General features: G+C 34.9%; 1 protein-coding gene across 2 annotated transcripts in view; it reads right to left on the bottom strand.

The window, feature by feature from the left end:
- Positions 1-901: 901 nt before the first annotated feature.
- Positions 902-21,358, bottom strand: part of SPAG6 (sperm associated antigen 6) — a 62,652-nt gene continuing 42,195 nt past the window's right edge. The window contains exons 8-11 of one of the 2 annotated variants that reach the window (XM_058532562.1): positions 21,165-21,356; positions 11,716-11,832; positions 7,801-7,946; positions 902-2,708 (exon numbers count right to left, since the gene is read on the bottom strand). In XM_058532562.1, the coding sequence (XP_058388545.1) occupies positions 2,639-2,708; positions 7,801-7,946; positions 11,716-11,832; positions 21,165-21,356 (525 nt within the window). In that variant the 3' untranslated portion in view covers positions 902-2,638. The remainder of the gene's footprint in view (positions 2,709-7,800; positions 7,947-11,715; positions 11,833-21,164; positions 21,357-21,358) is intronic. The other variant, XM_058532563.1, reaches the window with a different exon arrangement.

Raw genomic sequence — 21,358 nt, 5'->3', positions numbered from 1 at the left:
AAATCAAGTGTAGAAACAAGCAAATCTTTAATCCTGTCTTTAAGGGGGTAGTTTGAGAGGAAAAGGTTAGAAAAACAGGTCAACCTCCTAGAACTATAAGGTTGTCACTTGTTTTTACATCCTAAATGAAGTATGCCTGTTTTGTGTTCAAGTGTCTTGTGCCTATTTTACTCCCGGTGTCTGGGCAAATGTGTTTATATTAGAAAACTCCATGAGGGCAGGAAATGTAGCTTTTCTTTATCATAAATCATCTGGTATAAACTCCACTTATCTAAGAGAATGGGACCTGGTGTGCCCAGTTGCTAGCCAAGATGTGTAACCTGTCATTGACTGTCAGATTTCCCATAAATCACGTGTTGGTTTGCACAGAACGGAGCAGTTTACAAAATTGTTACATGCAACATTGCAGGTTATTTTCATAAGCTATTCATAAGTTATTTTATGAGTAAGCTGAGCAAGTATTATCACCCTTACTATTTAACAGATATGACTAGAACCCAGATTTTCAACATCTCTTTTCAGGCACCACTGATATGCATCTATTTCCACAACAGGTGGACTAAATGAATAAAACTAAGATTCAACCAAAAATAAGTTCAACCGATTTTATTCCTGAATTGAAGTCCTAAAAATAAATAGTTCATATAAGCTAAATGAGATATCCTAATGATAGCTGAATTTTAAATAAACTGCAGAGGGAAGGGAGAATAGTGGGACAGGAGTTGGTCTGTCCAGAGAATTGGAATTGATAAAATTCGAACCAGGGGTGAAAATATCAAAAAATACCATCAATGAGAGACACTATTTTTACTCTAGCACAAATAGAAAAGATTTTTTTATTTTTAAAAAACATCTCAGACTTCTCAAAAAATAAAGCAAGCTTTAAGTGTTTTATGTCAAGAAACATTTCATAGCATAAATTTTCCAAATTGCATATGATCAAATTATAACACCCATCCAAATACTAATATTTTATTCCTTTCTTAGTTTAATACTATTTGATGAGCATGAAATGACGTGTAAAGTGAAAAACTTCAACATACAATGGCAAGAAATACATAATAGGAAATTGACCATTCCCATAATATCCAGGGAGGTTTTATCCCAGATAGACTAGTTTCTGTCATTACCAACATGGTCATGAAAGAAAAATGGTTTCATGAAGAAAGATGAAACTATCTGTATTTTCTCAAATTGTTAAAGGGTTCATAAGAGAAGCTGGGCAGGTAGGAAGGAGAGAAAGAAAAGCTACAAAACTGAGACTAGAAATGACATTTTCTTATGCAATGAATCAAAGAAATTACTGCAAGGAAACAAAATAGGCCAGAGAAAGTATTAAAAAGTCAAATTGCAAGCAATCCTAGACTGATATAAGTCAAAAAGAAATGGGACAATCTTGGGTATGATGAAGTTTAAAAAGATGCAACAAAGTATGCAGTATTAGGAAATGATGACAGAGATGAATCCAGAAAATACCAAAAATAAATGGGTAGGTTCCTTTTGAGAAAAAAGAAATAAGAGTCTGAGAAAGAAACCTGAAAGCCGGCCAGATTGGAAACACTGTGGCCTAGAGTCTCCCTGGTTATCATTCATGTCCTCTCCAGGCCCCCAGGGAGATCACTCTAAGTAATGTAACTTTAGATCAAAAGACACACATGCCAACTAACCAAGACTCCTAAGTCTAATCACATATTCCCAAGGTCAGAAACACACTAGAAAGGAAAAATGAAAAGGACAATTCTAATGCAGTTTTTTTGTAAAGTTTTACTGAAACTCCCACTCACCCACTTTCACCTCTCTAAGTGAAAATGCATATAAGGTGTGCGCCTCATGGTATTATTTTCAAATTATTCCTTAAATCTCTGAAAATGTGACTTTTGAAACTTGGGAAAGTGAAGCTAGGACAAGGGAATACTGAGGACCCATTTTACACGCCTGCTTCCTTGTTTATTCATGAGCAGAGCTAGACTAAGAAAACGTGCAATGAAAATGGAAAGCATATCTGCAGCGGTATAATGCTTAATATTGACCTCTACCCTAGCCAGCCCCATGAAAGGTAAGAATTGGTTAGGTAAGGTGAGAAAAGAGCTTAGAAAACTTGGGATGAAGAGGAGAGCTTCCTAAGTTTTTAGGAAAACCTGACAGGTTACCCACAGATTCCAAGTGTAGGTTAATGAATTATGTGACCAGCATCAGAGTCTCTTTCAAGTGTCCTGTATTTCTGTCATCAGTTTCCTCTTTCAACTGTTTCCTTCTATATCCTACTGTGGAATTTGCAAGGCCAGTTTTCCTTGCCTATGCCTATGAGGAATTGGCCAAAATAACTAAGAGTTTTTGAACCATCCTTCATCTATATCTAGTTGGAGGGGTGTGTGTGTATGGTTTTTAATAGAACAATAACAAATGCCTTAAACCTTTTAATGTCTTTTTTAAATCTACCTTTAGAGCAAATCCTATGCAAATGACCATGAATAATTCCTCATATATTCAAGCCACTAATTTTTAAAGGATTACATTAATTTAGAAAATATTATCCAAAGGTATTTCACACTAGAATGTACTTAGTTCAAATATTTAAAAAGAGCTTTAACAACTTTTATTCAAAAATACTCTGCTGTGAATTCGAGTATAACTTTGCTTAGTTAGTAAGTGGTTGATAACTGTCCACCCTCTGCAGAAGTGTCTCTGAATATCCAGGGGAATAATACCTGAAAAAGAAAATTTTCTATTAGATACTTGTGAAAAGATTCAGCACGGTAGGCACAAAAGATTCAACATAAGATATTTATCTGAAATAACTCTATGAGTGAAACCTCAAATATACCGTGAATAATGATGCTCCAGTAATGCTTTGTGCATAAGGTTAGACTATCGAGAAAGAGAACACCAGCTCACAAGACTGTGCTAGATAAATAGCAAACATTTAAGGGATATCAATGCAATGGCAGAGTAGGGGTATTTTCAAAGCAAGATACTTGAATCCATTGATTGTATTTTATTACAGAGACTTCGTTTTTATTATGTCAAGTGACTGATGTTGCTTTGATGATCATAGCTAATAGTTTTTTTTCATAAGTTAGAAAACACAGTCTATCACTACTAATCAATTCTGCACTCTGATTGCCTTAGGAATTATTCTCAATGTAGGTTTTAATCAGATCTGGTCACCCATAAAAACAAAAATTTCTGGGAGTATAATTCACATTAAAGAACTATTTAATAAATGGTTTACAAATATTCCATCATACAAACCTAGGAAATTAATCATTTTCATTGGTTCTTGGGCATTTATAGTACTATGTATTTATAAATTGAACATTTTATAAGAGATGTAATATAAAAGTATTAAATATATTGATTAATGCATTGTAGATGCTTCATATACCATGGAAAGAATTTACATGCATATAAGAGTATGTCAAATAAAATTTGGCAGACATTCTAGAATATAATTAATGGAGAAAAAAATCTAAGTAAATGTAATTTAAAATTTTCCAAAACACTGAAAATAATTAAGCCTCCTAAGGTGTGTTCTCCAGATAAAACCTAATGTTCGAGACTTGCTTTGTCCTTTGTTAGTTATCTTTATCTGTCCTCAGGTGCTTGACTTAAAAACTCCTAATTTATATTACACTAATTTCTTCCACAATTTGTCAAGTTAAGGTGGACGAAACAGAGCTGTAGTTTCTCAGTAATGTGCCTACAGGCAGTCATAGTTAAAGAGATACCGACATACACACATGAAAAGCTACCTTAAAGAATGCTGCTCCTCTAAAGGCCTCCTACCCTTGAAAAAATTGTTCTTCAACAGTGGATCTCTTCAAAGTACTCCTACACTGAGGAGTTCACAACTGTTTCTTTCTCTGTCTGAGTTAGTCACAAATTTTAAAGCAGGCCTCACCTTCCTAGGACTTATAAATGTGTCAGACACAAGATAGGTACTTTTTGTATAAATGGTAAGAAGTAGATTTAGAAAAACCAAAACTTTAAAAATTATGCTGTTTAATATGGTAGCCACTAGTGACATGGGCTATTGAGCACTAGAAATACGGGTAGTATGACTGAGGGACTGAATTTTTTGTGTTTAATTTTAATAAAAACTTTAAAACTGATACTCAATTCAGTTATTGGAAAAATTTTAAGTGTGTTTGGACCAACTTGTGAATCTACATTTTCAACTGTAAACTTTATATAATCTAAATGCAGATCGAGTATTTCTGATGAAATTTAGCATCTGAATTGAGATGTGCTGGAAGTGATAAAATACCCACCAGATTTCAAAAACTTAATATGAAAAATGTAAAATAGCTCATGAATAATTTTTAAGTTGAAATTACAATACATGGATATATTGGGCTAACAAAAATATATTATTAAAATTTATTTACCCTGTTTAATTTTACTTTTTTAAATGTGGCTACTAGAAAATTTTAAATGACATATGTGGCTCACATTATATTTCTATTGGATAGTATTGCTTTAAAATAAAAGTCCCCAATAAATCAGTTAGGATCTACCAATAATTCTTGAGGCTTTACCTAATTGCCAAGGTAATTGCCATTGCCATACGTCTCTCCCCAGGGACCTCAGAGATGTCACAGGATTCCCCACGGAGAAGGAAATGTGCTCAGTACTTATACCCCTCACCCCCAACAGCAGAGCGTACATTTAGCACTGCCTAACTTCTCATAAATGCATACAGACCACGTATGTATCTCAGTATAGACCCACAAATAAATACATCAAGTTGTCCGTTAACTGTCAGAAACCCCATTCCAGCTCGAGTCTGTGTGATACTGAGGAATTCAAAAGTAGCTTCCCATCAGGAAAAAGTTTGGAACCTCTACATGAGCAACTAAAAGCAATTAAAATCTAACCAAAAAAAATCTTTGTCTTTTTAATTTGCAAAAAATGAAACAAATATTTACTTGATATGCATTTATCATCAAAACAAACAGTGAAAAAGGGTAAGTGCTGCTACCTAGTTTCTCCAGTATTATTATAATGTTAAATCTGATCCACCTGATGATGTTATTTAAGCTGGACAGAAAGAAGAATGAGAAGGGGTGCCTAAAGAGGACAATACCAGGTGTTTACTGAATTGAATTCTTCCCATGTGTAAGCCCTCTGGCTAAGTATTATCTCATTTAATCCTGATAGCAACTCTATGAAGTAGGTGATTATCTTTGTCCACATTTTACAGATGAGGAAACTGTGGCTAAGAAGGTTAAGTACTATCTCCAAAGTCACACAGTTAGTAAGTAGTTGGGACTGAGATAAGAACTTAGGTCTGTTTGATACCTAAGCCCAAGCTTTTAGCCATACTTCTCATGAAAGAACCAAAATGAAGCTCCAAAGAACCAGAAATTCCCTTCCTCTGGCTATTAACCACTGCTATCCCAACTTACCCTCTGCTAACCCTCTGTATGGACTTTAAAAATGTTAGTGAATTAACCTTATCCTAGACTCATGTAGAATTTGGGTTACTATATTGTTACCATACTAGAAACATGCCAGATGGAAGGCTATGCATACCTCCCTCCTCAAATCAGATGTTTCCTAAAAGCAACTTCCCCTCCTCGGTTTGGGCAGAGATCCAGAAGACCAGAGTTCCAAAAATACCTTCTAGACGTGGAGTGGGCCAGGACTAGTACTTAGGTCTTCTAACATCTAGTCCTGGACCCCTTCCCTCTCATCATACCAACTACCTTTATTAGAAATGTTTAAAGATTACTAAAATTGGAAGGCAATATGAAATAAATGTCTAGGCTAATAACAGCTGAGAGAAAGTATCCTTTGATAATCTGTCTGATAAAGAATAATTAGTTCTAGGGCCGGCCCCATGGCTTAGTGGTTAAGTGCGCTCGCTCCGCTGCTGGCGGTGCGGGTTCAGATCCCGGGCACGCACCGACACACTGCTTCTCCGGCCATGCTGAGGCTGCATCCCACATACAGCAACTAGAAGGATGTGCGACTATGACATACGTACAACTATCTACTGAGGCTTTGGGGTGAAAATAAATAAATAAATAAAATTATTTAAAAAAAAATAATTAGTTCTAAAACAGTCACTAAGTGACTCTTGAGAATTATATGACTGCAAAAGTAAAACCATTTTGAGATTGTCTATTTTCATGGAAAGAATATTTCAAAGATTTCTAGAAAATGCATCTTATAGAACCTAATGCTTTAGAAAAATATCAGAAACTTGAAAAAGACAACTAACCAAAATTCTTCATGATAATTAGCCAATTTTTTAAATGAAATCCCAGATCACAGGATGTGAGAAGTTAAAAATTTACAATGGTATTTTAACAAAATACCAGATTAAATTCTAACATGACAGAGGTTTTGATTTCCCCTGGTACTCTGTAAAATAATCCTAGAAAGGAGTAGAAAGAAGACTTCTATTCCAGAAAGTGCTTTATCATTGGTTAATTCTAAGAGGTCATTCCATCTTGGGGCACTTTAGTTTGCCCTTTTTCATTTTTCTATAATTTTGTTTATCATAGAAAATTGCACTGAAAGTTATTTTAAACTTACATAAAATTGCATTCTTCCTGAAGAGACATATAGTTCATGCATAAAAATTAACTTTATTTTCTCTTCTTGATAAAAGATTTTCATATTTCCTTCATTTAGTGGTTTCACATATATTTTATATGTTATATAAACTCTTTGGTATATTATTATATTTGTATAGTATGTATAGTAGATATACATATTATGATATACTACTCCTTTGATATATTTTATATATATTAATATTTTCAAAGCTAACTTATTGGAACTCTTTTGGTCAAGAAGTTTTCATAAATATCCCAAAAGTGCATAAACTCGTACCTCTGGAAAGAATTTAGTGGCAGAATATACGTGAATAGAAAAAATTTTAATCTTACAGAAAATTATTTTTGTGCTTTTAAAGTCAGTGTTAGCATATGTATTAAAAACCACTGATATTAAATAGGAAGAATAGTTTATATAAGTTATAACATAAGTTTTAAACATTGAAATCCATATTCTCTAATATTAATTATAGAAAATAAGAAATGAGTGTAGGATTAGAAAAATATAGATAAATATGGCCTTTAATTCTGCATGTTTAGTGGGCATTTTTCAAGATTCAGTTGTTTAGATCATTGTATCTTTTCTTGGTAACTTTGCTTTTATTTATTTTGGGTTTAGTGGTGTAGTTCTCCTTTAGGCTTACAAGGACTGACGCTTAGGTTTAATACTCTGCAAATCAACCTCATTAAAAAATTTAACCTTGAAAATAGAGGTGCTATATTACTGTTTATATTACCTGCTATATTACTATGAGGCACCTGCATGTCATAAACAGCTTTAACTTTTTTTGAATATAAATAGTAAGTTTCTTTTTTGCCACTCAATATTTCTTTTCTATTTGTAATACTCCCATTAATATAAATGTGAGCTTAAGGCAGAAAAATAACATGCAGGGAACTATGAAAATCAGATCTATAGGCCCTTTTTAATTCAGGCTCACATTAAAGATTGTTAATTTAATTTGAACTCTATGTTTGTATACTCTTTAGTAAAGCATGTGTTAAAATTAGCACAGAAATGTCTCAAATGACATTCCAGTTTGATTTGGAAATGTGTGTGTCAATCAGAACATTATTTGATTTGAGGGAAAAAGAGATCAAGAGAGAAGTAAAGGTATACACTTGTCTTATCTAGTATAAGTCCACATTTTGACACAGTGTATATAAAAATCTAGACTTGAAAATAGAAAAACTACATTATAATTTTGAACTTCTCAAGGTCCATTTTTCCCACCTTACTATTTCCTCTGGGTAACAGTTGTTAATAATGTTGATGTATTCTTGAAGGAGAGATCCAGGTTCTGCTTTTATCTCTTGAAGCTTTTTAAGTCCACCACTTGTTACAAAAAGTCGTCGAGCTTTGCTGTCATGTGGCAGCACCTTGAAAAGGGAAGCACATAAAAATGTCAGCTTTTCTTTTCCGTTGGATTATTACTACCGAAAAGCAATAATATATCTGAGGAAATGTAAAAGAGAATTTATGTCCAATATACCTGTAATATAATGAGCCTAAATTTGCTGATGATTGGAAGTAAAATGCAGTCTTTTTAGAAACGTATTAACTTTTTATGTTGTTGAGATGGAACAAAGGCAATGAACAGGAGCAAAGGCAGTGGAAGTCCACGTGCTGGGCCATTTCTTGCCTTTGCCCATGCTGTGTCTTCTTCCTACAATGCCCTTCCACCCCCCACACATCTTCCCCCATTTGCTTGGCTAACTCTTGCTCATCTTTTAAGGTTGAACTCAGGTGTCACCTCCTTTAAGAAACTTTCTCTGGGACACCCTACTCTCTTATTCCAGGATGAGTTAGGTACTTTTCTTCTCTCATACCATTCGTTAAACCCCTATTGGTGCACTTGCCACATAATATTTTAATTATCAGTTTATATGTCCATCACACATAAATGTCATTGAAGGCAGAAACTAACCATTCATTTATTCATTCATTTTTCTAGTGCCTGGTGCCAAAATAGATGCTCAATAAATGTTTAACAAATGAACGAACATAACTAAGGAGTAGGCAGAGAAAGGAAATTGAGGAGATGTTAAAGAGACAGAAGAAAAATCAGGAAAGTAAGGAATCAACAAATCCAAGAGAAGATTTTAAGAAGCAACAAATGAGAACTGAAAAAAGGCCCTAGATTTGACAGTGGATGTTTGTGTGTTGAGAGGAAGGAGCCAGTGGAGATGGAGAAATTAATTATGCAAGACAATGACAACTGACCAGGCAAGGAAGCTCCTGGAGAGGGGCGGGTTCTCGTGTGGGACTTCCTGCTCTCTCTTCCTTGGCCATTGCTACTATTCCCTCTGACAGAAACACCCTTTCTTTCTCCCTCCATTCTTAGTCTGTCTTCAGAGAACCAGCTAGTTTCACTTTGTACTTCCTCCATTGAAGCAATCTCTGAATACCTCAGACTGCATTCACTTACTCCTTCTTAAAAAAAAAAAGTTTATTATGAAGTCTAGCACATTGAAGTATTTTCTAATTGTTTTGTCTAGTTTCCCCAGCTAGATTATAAAGTTCCTTGAAGAAGAATTTTGTCTTGGGGCCGGCCCAGTGGTGCAAGCAGTTGGGTGCGCGCGCTCCGCTGCGGCGGCCCGGGGTTCGCTGGTTTGGATCCCGGGCGCGCACCAACGCACTGCTTGGCAGGCCATGCTGTGGCGGTGTCCCATATAAAGTGGAGGAAGATGGGCACAGATGTTGGCCCGGGGCCAGTGTTCCTCAGCAAAAAAAGAGGAGGATTGGCAGATGTTAGCACAGGGCTGATCTCCTCACAGAAAAAAAAAAAAAAAAAAAGAAGTTTGTCTTATTCTTTTTTGTCCATCCCCCAATGCTTAACAGAGTACAGGTAGGCATTTAATAAATACTTAAAACTACAAAAGGATCTGGCTAATAGAGTGTTAATACACATCAACTGGACAATAAAAGATGACACTAGTATGTGTTTCTAAAAAAATGAATGATATATTGGTTTTAAATATTTTGTTTGACCTGGGGAGTTTTCATGATCTCCTATCTCTGTCCCCAGCTACATTAAAGAAATATCTTTTTACCCTCCATCTTGCTTTCCCCTCTCTTTCTCATGCTCTGGTATCCTTAGATTAAGAAAACACAAAATTCCGCCTGAAGCAAATATTCCTGAAGGAACATCTACAAGTATATGATACGAGGTACTGTCTTTATTTTTTCTTGGCTATCTAACTTCCACAAATCCCACTGACTTATTTTTATTTACTTTTGTGACTTATTTTGAACTCTGAATTCAGGTTTAGTGTTCATTTTCATAGCAAGTTCAATAAAACTAGAATATCTCACTCAGTAGTCTAAAAGATTAAACTACAAAATGAAACTTTCAGAAATAATGTCAACTACTCATTTTCAAGAGCTGATGACTCTGTCTATAGATTATCCACTCAGCTCCTTACTCCCCCTCCCTCTTAGCTGATCAAAGTAGCTGGTCAGTTTCTTACCTAACACCGAGAAAAAAAAAAGTTTAATTATTTTCTTAGAAGGAGGAAGACAGATCATAGGTGCCTGATACACAGAATTGTATCCTGAGGTGGCTTCAGCAATGCAAAACCTTCTACTATCCAGGGGCTATGGTGCTTGAGGGTCAGCCAAGCTGTTGGAGATCATGGAAAGAGTTCAGAGAACTGAAGTCTGTTAGTATCTTTCAGATGAGTACCTAAAACTAGACCTATTCAACTGTAGGGCCTAGTTTAAAAGTTATAGCAGTATATAGTTTTCATTATTTGTAGAAATATAGTATACAAACAGTAGAACCTCCTTTAAATGGCATTATAACTGACTATTCAAATGAATTTGGCCTCCTAATTCATTCTTAATTTTTTCAAATCATCCTTAGCCTCATGGTTTCTCTCTTAAAAACAACTTTTTGGTTTTGTGTCTGTGTGTGTAGTTTTTATTTTGTTTTTGAGTGCTTAATATGTGCCCAAGATTGAACTAAGCTCTTTACATAGAACATCTCATTTAATCTTTACAATGACCCTATGAATAGGTACTACTCCTATTATCCCCATTTTATGGGTAATCATACTAAGGATTAGAGAGGTCAAGACTTTGCTAAAGATATTACAGCTGGTAAATGTACATCCAGGCACCCTAATCTAGAGCCTGAGCTCAGAGCCACTATGGGATACTGCTTCCAGAGACTCTATCTTCTTACATCAAATCTCCTGAGCACAGTATAACCGGTTCTTGATTGTTCGGGTCACCACAGCCATCAGTGGCTGTGGGCGTGCAGCCGTTCTCTCTCAGCCTTTGTATCAATAGTCAGTCCTGCTGCCTAGATGCCCACTTCTAGCAGCTGGACCTTCCACCTTACTACTTTTAATCTGCAACAATCTAAGAAATATGACAGCTACATTTGTTAGAACTGTTCATAAGTCAATAAACTCCAAATGACTGTCTGAAAGCATCTCCAGTAAAGTGCATGAACTTTGTAAAAATATTTCAGTGGCTCAGAGACCTTTTTCCTTTTCTTTTTTTTTTGTGAGGAGATCAGCCCTGAGCTAACATCCGCCAATCCTCCTCTTTTTTTCGCTGAGGAAGACGGCCCTGGGCTAACGTCGGTGCCTATCTTCCTCCACTTTATATGGGACGCCGCCACAGCATGGCTTACCAAGCAGTGCGTCGGTGCGCGCCCGGGATCCGAACCAGCGAACCCCGGGCCGCCGCAGCGGAGCGCGCGCACTTAACCGCTTGCGCCACCGGGCCGGCCCCCTTTTTCCTTTTCTTTATAAGATCTTTGCAGTGTTCCCAGATGAGTGAGACTAACAGACACTGGGAAAATTACTAAAAATTACTTATTAATATAAATTATCTGTATTATGAGGTTTTTATGTGTTGACATACTATTTACTCCCCAAGAACACTAAAAAGGGCTGTACAGAGGCTGTGAGGAAAATGGGAGGAAGAAAGAAGTGTGAATTATTTATATGTGAATTTTATTAACCTATGTTAATTTTATTAACCTATGTTACCTTCCCTGTCAATACAATCAGTGAGAGTTAAGTAGTAAAACCTTGCCCTCATCTTACAGAAGAAAACATTGGCCCAACAGAGAAAAGAAGTTAACAACTCATTTTAATTTTCTTCCCCCACTTCCAGGCTGAGAGCATTTCTTACCTTACTGAACTGTCCAATCACATGCTTCAAAATATTGGGAGGAGCATCATACAGAAATGGCTCAAGGGCTGGTAAATAGGTGCATTTTTGTAGGATACTTTTTATGGCTTTTTTACTCTATTGAAATAGAAAACAAAATGCATACCAAAATAAGTCATCAATGAAAGCTTGACAAAAATTCATGTCATATGTTCCTGGAATTTGAAAATGAAGTCAATTTCCTGGTCTAACCTGGAGTTCTTTCAAATTTTAAATTAGTTGTCAGAAAACTCCTTCTGTCTTTCATTGTTTTTTATTGTAGAAAACCCTGCCTATTGTCTTTATGTTAAATTTTAAAATGTACAGTGTATTATTGAGCTCTTAACATACCTATGAGGAAATTAAAATTATAAAGCATAAAACTATAGGCTGTAAATTAATATGTATTATATTTTATTAGTGTAAAAATTTTTACATATGGAACTGTGAGATAACTAATATGTCCTATTCCTTCCAATCAACATATATGAGAAAATACCTAGTTTATTGTATAAAGTCATTATAAGGCATTCTGTGTTCTCCAAAAGGTTTCATGGCCTGTAGGTATGTGGCCAGAAATATTCTCCTGTGTGCATCAGTCAGTGGGCATTTGCAGATTGCTGCTAGCTCATGGAGAGAAATTGCCCCATTCTCAGATGGAAGCAAAGCAGAGAGGATCTACTCGAGGGAAAAGCTCCCCTCAACAACAGGGAGTGTGTCACCCACAAGCAAAAGAATAAGTACCTGCGTGGACCTTTCCCACTCTCCCCAGCACTCTGTATTTCAGTGGCACCGCCTGGTGCTGCCCCTGCCACAAGTGGCTGAAGAAGGGCGCGGAGGTGACTGTAGCACATCACTGCAGCCAGCCCTAAGGCCATGGCTGGTTGTGACTCTGTTTCTCTGTATTAAAGCCTGCCCCCTTTACTTTGGAAGCCTTCAAAGTCGGGTTTGTCTACAGCTGTTTTCCACTAGAAATCCACACCTGCTTGTACGTGGTTTTGTGCTTCAGTGCATCCTATGGCCTTTCCTCTGATCACCTATTCTCTCTCTGAGGCCTGAGCCGACCTGGTCTTCTGGGATCTTGCTACTGAACGTTTAGCAATGCCTTTCAAATTACAAGGAGCATTCTGATTTTTCACATCATGAATTTTACAATTGGTAAATGGATTCTGCAAAAACTTTCATCACATTTGTGCTATCTGTAAAGGATCTCTTGAATTTATGGTTTCCCAGAGACCCAGGCTAAGCAGTTTTGTATAACCTCTTATCTCTTGACACATTTGTCCTCAAACAGTTTTATAAAATTGAGCTGCATTTCAGGAACGTAAGAAATGCAGCTCAACTTTTTTCCCACAAGTAGTATAACAAGTTGGAATTAAACTCTCGATTCCCAATATACCTAGTTATACCTTTGTGACCCATCTTAGGCTCATGGTGACCTTAGCAGGCCAACAAATTTAACTTAACTGCTGTTGGTGACAGGGTCTCCTAACAGTATAGCAGAGATCACATTCACTGTACCAAGCAGACAGCCTTATTCTGATTCTAAAAGTTCCAAGTTGGCAATGTACTGTCAAGTTATTAATCAGGAACTCTAGAAAGGAGTCTAATGACACTAGAAATTCACTGAACTTGACTATCCTTCGTCAAAAAATATACTCTGTTTACAGCTACTGTATACTTCTAGATAGGAATGTATGTCATGATTGATAATCAGCTGTATCATCCAGCATGAAAAAAATATTAGAATATTAGTTAATAAAGATTTTGTTTACTTGTCAATTTCTGGACTTAAGATTTTTTTAACAACTTTATTGAGATACAATTTACATACCATAAATTCACTCATTTTAAGTGCACAATTCAATGGATTTTTAGTCGATTTACAGAGTTGTGCACCCATCACCACAAACTAATTTTAGAACATTTTTATCATCCCCAAAAGAAACTTCATCCCCATTTGTAGTCACTCCCTATTCCCTCTCCCCACTCACCCCCACCAGCCCCAGGCAACTACTAATCTACTTTCTTTCTCTATAAACTTGACTTTTCTGGAGATTTCATATAAATAGAATCATACAATATGTGAACTTTTGAGTCTGGCCTCTCTCACTAAGTATAATGTATTTGAGGTTCATCCATGTTATAGCATGTATCAGTACTTTGTTCCTTTTATTATCAAATAGTATTCCATTACACAGATTTGCCACATTTTATTTATCCATTCACCAGTCAATGAACATTTGGGTTGTTTCCACTTTTGGCTACTATGAATAATGCTGCTCTGAAGATTCATATATAAGTCTTTGCGAAGACAAGTGTTTTCATCTCTCTTAGGAAGATACTTAGGAATGGAATCGTTGGGTGATCATGGTAAAGTTATGTTTAACATTTTGAGAAACTGCCAAACTGTGTTTCAACATAACTGCAACATTTTACATTCCCAATAATAATGTAAAAAGGTTCAAGATTCTCGACGTGATGGTCAGCATTTGTTATTGTCCATCTTAGTAATTATAGCCATTCTGGTAGGTGTGAAGTAATATCTCATTATGGCTTTAATTTGCATTTCCCTAGTGACTAATAATGTTGAACATCTTTTCATGTGCTGATTGGCCATTTGTATATCTTCTTTGGTGAAATATCTGTTCAAATCTTTAGTCCAATGTTGAATTGGGTTCTTTGTCTTATTTTTGAATTGTAACAGCTCTTTATATCTTTTGAATACAAGTCCTTTCCCAAATGTGTGATTTGCAAATATTTTTTCCAAGTCTATGGCTTGTCTTTCCACTTTTTTAATGCGTTTTTTGAAGCATAAAAGTTTTTAATTTTGATAAAACCCAATTTATCAATGTTTTCTTTTATCACTTGTGCTTTAGGTGTCATATCTATGAAATTGATGCCTAATCCAAGGTTACAAACATTTACTCCTAGGTTTTCTCTAAGAGTTTTATAGTCTTAACTCTTATATTTAGATCTATGAGCCATTTTGAGTTATTTCTTGTGTATGGTATGAGATAAGCATCCAAATTAATATTTTTGTATGAGGATATAATAATTGTCCCAGTACCATTTGCTGAAAAGACTATCCTTTTCACATTAAATTGCCTTGGCACCTTTGTGAAAAATCAGTTGACCATAAAAGGGTCTATTTCAGATGCTCAATTACATTGATATATATTGCATGTCTTTCTGTTAAGCAAATACCACACTATCTTGATTACTCTTGCTTTATAGAAATTAGGCATTGTAAGTCCTTCTTTTTCAAGATTGTTTTGGCTAGTCTGGGTCCTTGGCATAGCCATGTGAATTTTAGGATCAGCTTCTTGATTTGGCGGGGGTGGGGGGGTGGGTGGGGGAAGCCAGCTAGGATCTTGATAGAGATTGTGTTGAATCTATAGATAAATTTAGAGAGTATTGGCATCTTGACAATATTGAATCTTCCAATCCATGAACATGGAATGTCTCTCCATTTATTCAGATTTTCTTTAATTTTTTTCAGCAATATTTTGTAGTTTTTAGTGTACAAGTCTTATACTTCTTTTGTTAAATTTATTCCTAAGTATTTTATTCTTTTTGATGCTATTGTGAATGACACTATTTTCTTAATTTCACATTTGAATTGTTCATTACTAGCATATGGAATACAACTGATTTTTATATATTGATGTTACATCCTGTGACTTTGTTGAACTCTTACCAGTTCTAGTATTTGTGTACATGTGTATTCCTTAGGATTTTCTACATACAAGATCATGTTATATGTTGGGTTTAAGATTTGTTAGCCTTTAGAAAATGTGCCTTATATTTGTTTGTTTATGGCTGTGACCAAAATAAAATAGTTCTTACAACTTCATACTGTGAATTGTACAGAAATTATATGGAGTCAACAAACTTTTATTTACTTAATTCAGTAAATCAAGTAATATCTTACTTTGAACTAATGAATAACAGATTATTAATTTTGCTAATTGTCACTGCATTTAGTAGCTAGTGTTTATCCTTAGACATACAAGATATACGATGATGTCAGAGAAAGGGTCATACACTATTGTTATTTATTTAGGGCAACTTGAGTTTGAGCCTAATTTTCCTATGAATTAGCATAGCATCTATAGTTTTACATTCATTCATTTTTCTATCATTTCTAAAAACTAACTCTGTCCACACTGATCAAAACTGTTGCTGTAAAAACCACAGTAAGTGACTAGCAACACTATTTTCTACCTCCTAACAACACACATAAGAATAATACTATAATGAACAAAATAAAATTGTCAATACTATACAAACAGTTGAAACCGCTCCAATTGTTTTTCACAGAAAATGAAAGAAATAACAAAAATTATTCATTGTTGCTTTCCTTAATGGATGACCTTTAATGAAAACTGGTTAAAATGAAAAGTGTTTGTTACTCAAAAGTTAATTTTGTTCTGAAAGCATTCTGGCCCAAAGAGTTATACAGTCATGCGTGGCTTATCGACGGGGATACATTCTGATTTCATCATCGTGCAAACATCATAGAGTATACTTATACAAACCTAGATGGTGATATAGTATAGCCTATTGCTCCTAGGCTACAAACCTGTACAGCATGTTACTCTACTGAATTCTATAGGCAGTTGTAACACAATGGTAAGTATTTATGTATCTAAATAGAAAAGGTACAGTAAAAATACAGTATAAAAGATAAAAAATGGTACACTTATATAGGGCACTTACCATGAATGGAGCTTGCAGGACTGGAAGTTGCTCTGGGTGAGTGAGTGTGTGGGTGGTGAGTGAATGTGAAGGCCGGGGGCATCACTGTACACTACTGTAGACTATAAACACTGTACACTTAGGCTACACTAAATTTATAGTGTATCTTTATCTTTTTTATCTTTCTTCAATAATAAATTAACCTTAGCTTACTATAATTTTTTTATTTCATAAACTTTTAAATTTTTAAAAATTTTTTGACTCTTTTGTAATAACACAACTTAAAACACAAACACATTGTACAGCTCTACAAAAATACTTTTTCTTTATATCCTTATTCTATAAACTTTTTACTATTTTTAAAATTTTCTATTTTTTATTTTTTTACTTTTTAAATTTTTTTCTTAAGAACTAAGATGCCAGCCCACACAGTAGCCTCGGCCTACACAGGTCAGGATCATCAGTATCACTGTCTTCCACCTCTGCATCTTGTCCCACTGGAAGGTCTTCAGGGGCAATAACATGCATGGAGTTGTCATCTCCTATGATAACGACACCTCCTTCTGGAATATCTCTTGAAGGACCTGTGTGAGGCTCTTCTTGAGGAGATGTAACTCTTTTCAGAAATATGTCCATGGTGGTTTGCCTGGTTTGTTTCTTTTTTTCATCATAGATTTTCTTGTAAGTACATAATGCACCATTCCTCTCTAGTATGTACTATACATAATTGTATGTGCTATACTTTTATACAACTGGCACCACAGTAGGTTTGTTTGCACCAGCATCACCACAAACACGTCAGTAATGCTTTGTACTATGACATTATGATGGCTATGACATTACTAGGCGATAGGAATTTTTCAGCTCCATTATAATCTTATGGGACTGCCATTGTATACGCAGTCCATCATTGACAGAAACATCATTATGCAGTACATGACTGTAGTTATTAAAATGAAGGGGGAACATGGGAATAAACCTTCATGACTTTGGGTTAGGCATTCTTCTTAGATATGGCTCCAAAAGCACAAGTAAAAGAAAAAATATATAAATTGAATTTCATTAAAATTTAAGAATTTTTTGCTGCAAACAGTACCATCAAGAAAGTAATAAGACAACCCATGGATTGAGAGAAAATACTTGTAAATCATATGTCTGATAAGTACTTGTATCCAGAATATATAAAGAACCCTTACAACTCAATAATAAAAAGATAAATATCCTAATTTTAAAATGGGCAAAGAGTCTGATTAGATATTTCTCCAAAGAAGATATCTGAATGGCCAATAAGCACATTAAAGGATTTTCAACATCATTAGCCATCAGAGAAATACAAACCAAAACCACAATGAGATATCAATTCACACCCACTAGGATGTCTATAATAAAAAACAAAGATAATAACAAGTGTTGGCAAGGATGTGGAAAAACTGGAACCCTCATATATTGCTGGTGAGAATATAAAATGGTGCTCACACTGGAAAACAGTTTAGCAGTTCCTCAAAGTGTTAAACAGAGTTATCACATGACCTAGCAATTCCTCGCCTAGGTATATACCCTAGAGAAATGAAAACATATATCCACACAAAAACTTGTACGATAATGTTCATAGCAGTATTATTCCTAAGAGTCAAAGAGTAGAAACAACCCAAATGTCCATCAACTGGTGAATGGATAAACAAAACATGGTATATCAACACATGGAATTTTATTTGGCAATAAAAAGGAACAAAATATTGATACATGCTATAACATGGATGAGCCTTGAAACTTATGCTAAGTGAAAGAAGGCAGGCCCAAAAAGGCACATGTATTGTATGATCCTATTTAAATGAAATGTCCAGAAGAGGCAAATCCACAAAGACAGAAAGGAAATTAGTGGTTGCCTGGGGCTAGACAGGGAGGATATGGAGTGACTGCTAATGGGGGAATAAAAACATTCTCAAGTTAGATTGTGGTGATGGTTGCACAATTCTGTGAATATACTAAAAACCGCTGAATGATACACTTTAAATGGGTAAATTATATGGTATATGAATTATATTTCAATAAAGCTGCTAAAAAATGAAGGGGAACAACCATGACAACAAGAACACAATAATTAAATCAAATAATTATCTGAGAAATAGTTTTCTAACTAAGGTACTAGAATGAACTTATTCAAATGCCAAAACTAAGACGGAACATTTCAATATGATGCCTCTAAATCAAAACAAATGAAAATGCAATTAATTGCCTGAATATTTTCAAAATATATGTAGGTAAGCTTATTAGAGAAAAGATATATTTTTTCAGTTTTTAATAAGGTATTTATTTGAAATAACATAGGTGCAGGCAGACAGTAAGTCTCTGTGAAAACATGTGAGAAAATTCCAAGGGGCGGCTCATTGGTTCTCCTGGATCAGAACCAATTAGAGAATGCTTACAGGAGCGGACATGCCTTTGGGACAAAACGAACTTCAACATGGCCTTATAATTTGAAAGCTGCCACAGAGTAACAAATGAGAAATACCAGTAGACAATTCCTGAAGCTCTTGGATACATTTTTCTCTACTGAGATAGTGTCAAATCAAACAGACTTGGACTTTCATTCTAAAGCCTTTAAAACAACAACTGATAGAATCCAAGAGACCTTAGGGGAAAAAAAAAATAATAATCCAGTCCCTACAATAAGAAAATATTTGGATGGACTTAGAGCCTTGGAAAGATTGCTGACAGGATAATGATTGATAAAGATCCCACTCTTTAATTTAATACACAGTATATTTCCTGAAAGTAAATGTTGCATCAAATATAGGCAGAAGAAACCTTAACTTCTATCAGCAAACCTAAATGTTTTATTAAAACCACTTTTGTTAAACTAAAACACAATAAAAATTATCTTACTTCAAAAAGTGAAGTTTTCAAACTTATTTTGCTCATGATATTTATACAATAAACATCATGATAATTCATTAAAAACCAAGTTATATAAACTTGGTAGCATATAAAAAGTATGTAGTACTACCTAAGAGACTATATGCAAGGGTTTCTCAGCTATAATTATTATTGACTCCAATATTAATTATTCATGCTTTAGCTCATATATTCCTTTATTTCCAAAACTTAAAGGAAAATAAAAGTTGTTAAATGCAGGAATCTGAAAGTGATAGAGACTATTTTAAAAATATTAATAATTTATCTGTTGATAATCTAGAAGTTGAACATAATTACTATTATAGCCTTGGCCCAGCTTATGCCTGCAGAGCCCCTGCAGAGGAGGCCACAGTCATGGGATCACTAGAGGTGAGGCTGGCGAAGATAAGGAGTGAGGAGGAGTGAGGAGGAAAGAAGTGGGGTGGGGGGGGCGGGGAAGGGAAGAGGAGGAAGAAAAAATGATAATGGGATAAAGAAATATGAGGCTAAACGAGAACTACATATCTATAGGTTAAAATTATATACATATATGTAAATCAGCTGTACGTGAACAACTCAAAACTGGAAACAGAGTTGTGGTTTCTCACCAGGAAGTCAAAGAATCACAGAACTGTTAAACGGGAAAAGACCTTAGCACACTGTCAATCTTACTCTCTCTACCGAGTATTGCCAAGGAATGCATTCAGCATCAGAGAACTATAAGGGAAGCCCTAAATCTATTAAATCATTGCTTTGATCTAGAAAGTCTTATAAAAATTGAAAAAATGTTCATCTTAAAAATCAACTTCCCTCAATGAATTTGTAGAGAAATAACATGTAAACCTAACCAAATAAACAAGTTTATAAATTCACTTTTATAAAATTTATAAATCAAATAAATGATTCACTATACTATATAACTTCCAGAGTCCCTCAACTATACAGTTCAAGTAAACTTTCTGCCTCATTCCATCTAAAAGTAGTTTCAGCAAATGTGTTTTCCTATTTGTTAGTTGATTCTTTTAATTAAAATTTAAATGTAATTTAACTTACTGTTGCTAATTTTATTTTGAATTATTGTCTTTTCTGTGCACTTCCCTCAATCCAAGTCAATTCTGAAAGCTGCTTTCAAAAAGTTCTGGGTTTTCCTAATAGGAAGTATGCTGGGAAACATTTTTTTCTTTCTTTGAAATCCTAAAATTGTTAAACAACCCATCCTATGTTGATTCACAATCATGTTTTGTGAATCATTTTAGTAGCTAGTAATATTTTTTTCAGAAAGCTTGCTTTTTTTAAAAAAAATACACGATTTAAAAATGTTTAATTTAGTGAATCTTATGGACATTTTTAAGGAACAAATATAAGACATATAATTAAAAGATCAATTATGACTTTAGGAATACACTCTGACCAGTGATATTACCTGTGGAAAGTACCTTAAATTCTTTTGGACTCAATTTTATAATGTAAAATTGACTAAAGTTCTCTCCAGCCAATTCCAACTCCAAAATCCTGAATCCTAAATCCTCCAAAATCCTTCAATTCTTATTCCATAAGAAAAGTCAACAGAAATGTAGAATGCAACAAGTATTCATTCATTTTACAAACAACTTTGCACCTGTAGAAAACTTTCTTTAAAATATATCACTCATTTTTAGAGACAAGGGTAACCTATTTTCAAGGAAGACTTGCCTCATTCTTCTGATAAATCTGTATTTCTTAATTCATAAAAGCAATATTGTCCATAATGAAAATTAAAACACTTTAAATTACGTAACTTTAAGAATGAATCAAATCTAACATCTTCAAAGAACAGTTAGGAATTAAGCACTCACTTTTACTTGCAGATCCTCAGAACTTTCTGTTGACATGTACAGAGAAAGCAGCACCGGCAAAGTATTTGTGACCGCGACAGCCCGTGCATGCTCCGGAGTGTGTTTCCCAATCTGTCCCAAGGCCCAAGCCGCAGCGGCCTTAATGTGATCTTCTGGTTCTTCCGACAGGCAGACTGACAACTGGGGCACACCCT

This window comes from Diceros bicornis, chromosome 36 (genome assembly GCF_020826845.1).
Source record: "Diceros bicornis minor isolate mBicDic1 chromosome 36, mDicBic1.mat.cur, whole genome shotgun sequence".
Classification (NCBI taxonomy): Eukaryota; Metazoa; Chordata; class Mammalia; order Perissodactyla; family Rhinocerotidae; genus Diceros; species Diceros bicornis.
The sequence above is the reverse complement of the archived record's forward strand: the minus strand, read 5'-3'. Positions and strand labels throughout refer to the sequence as shown.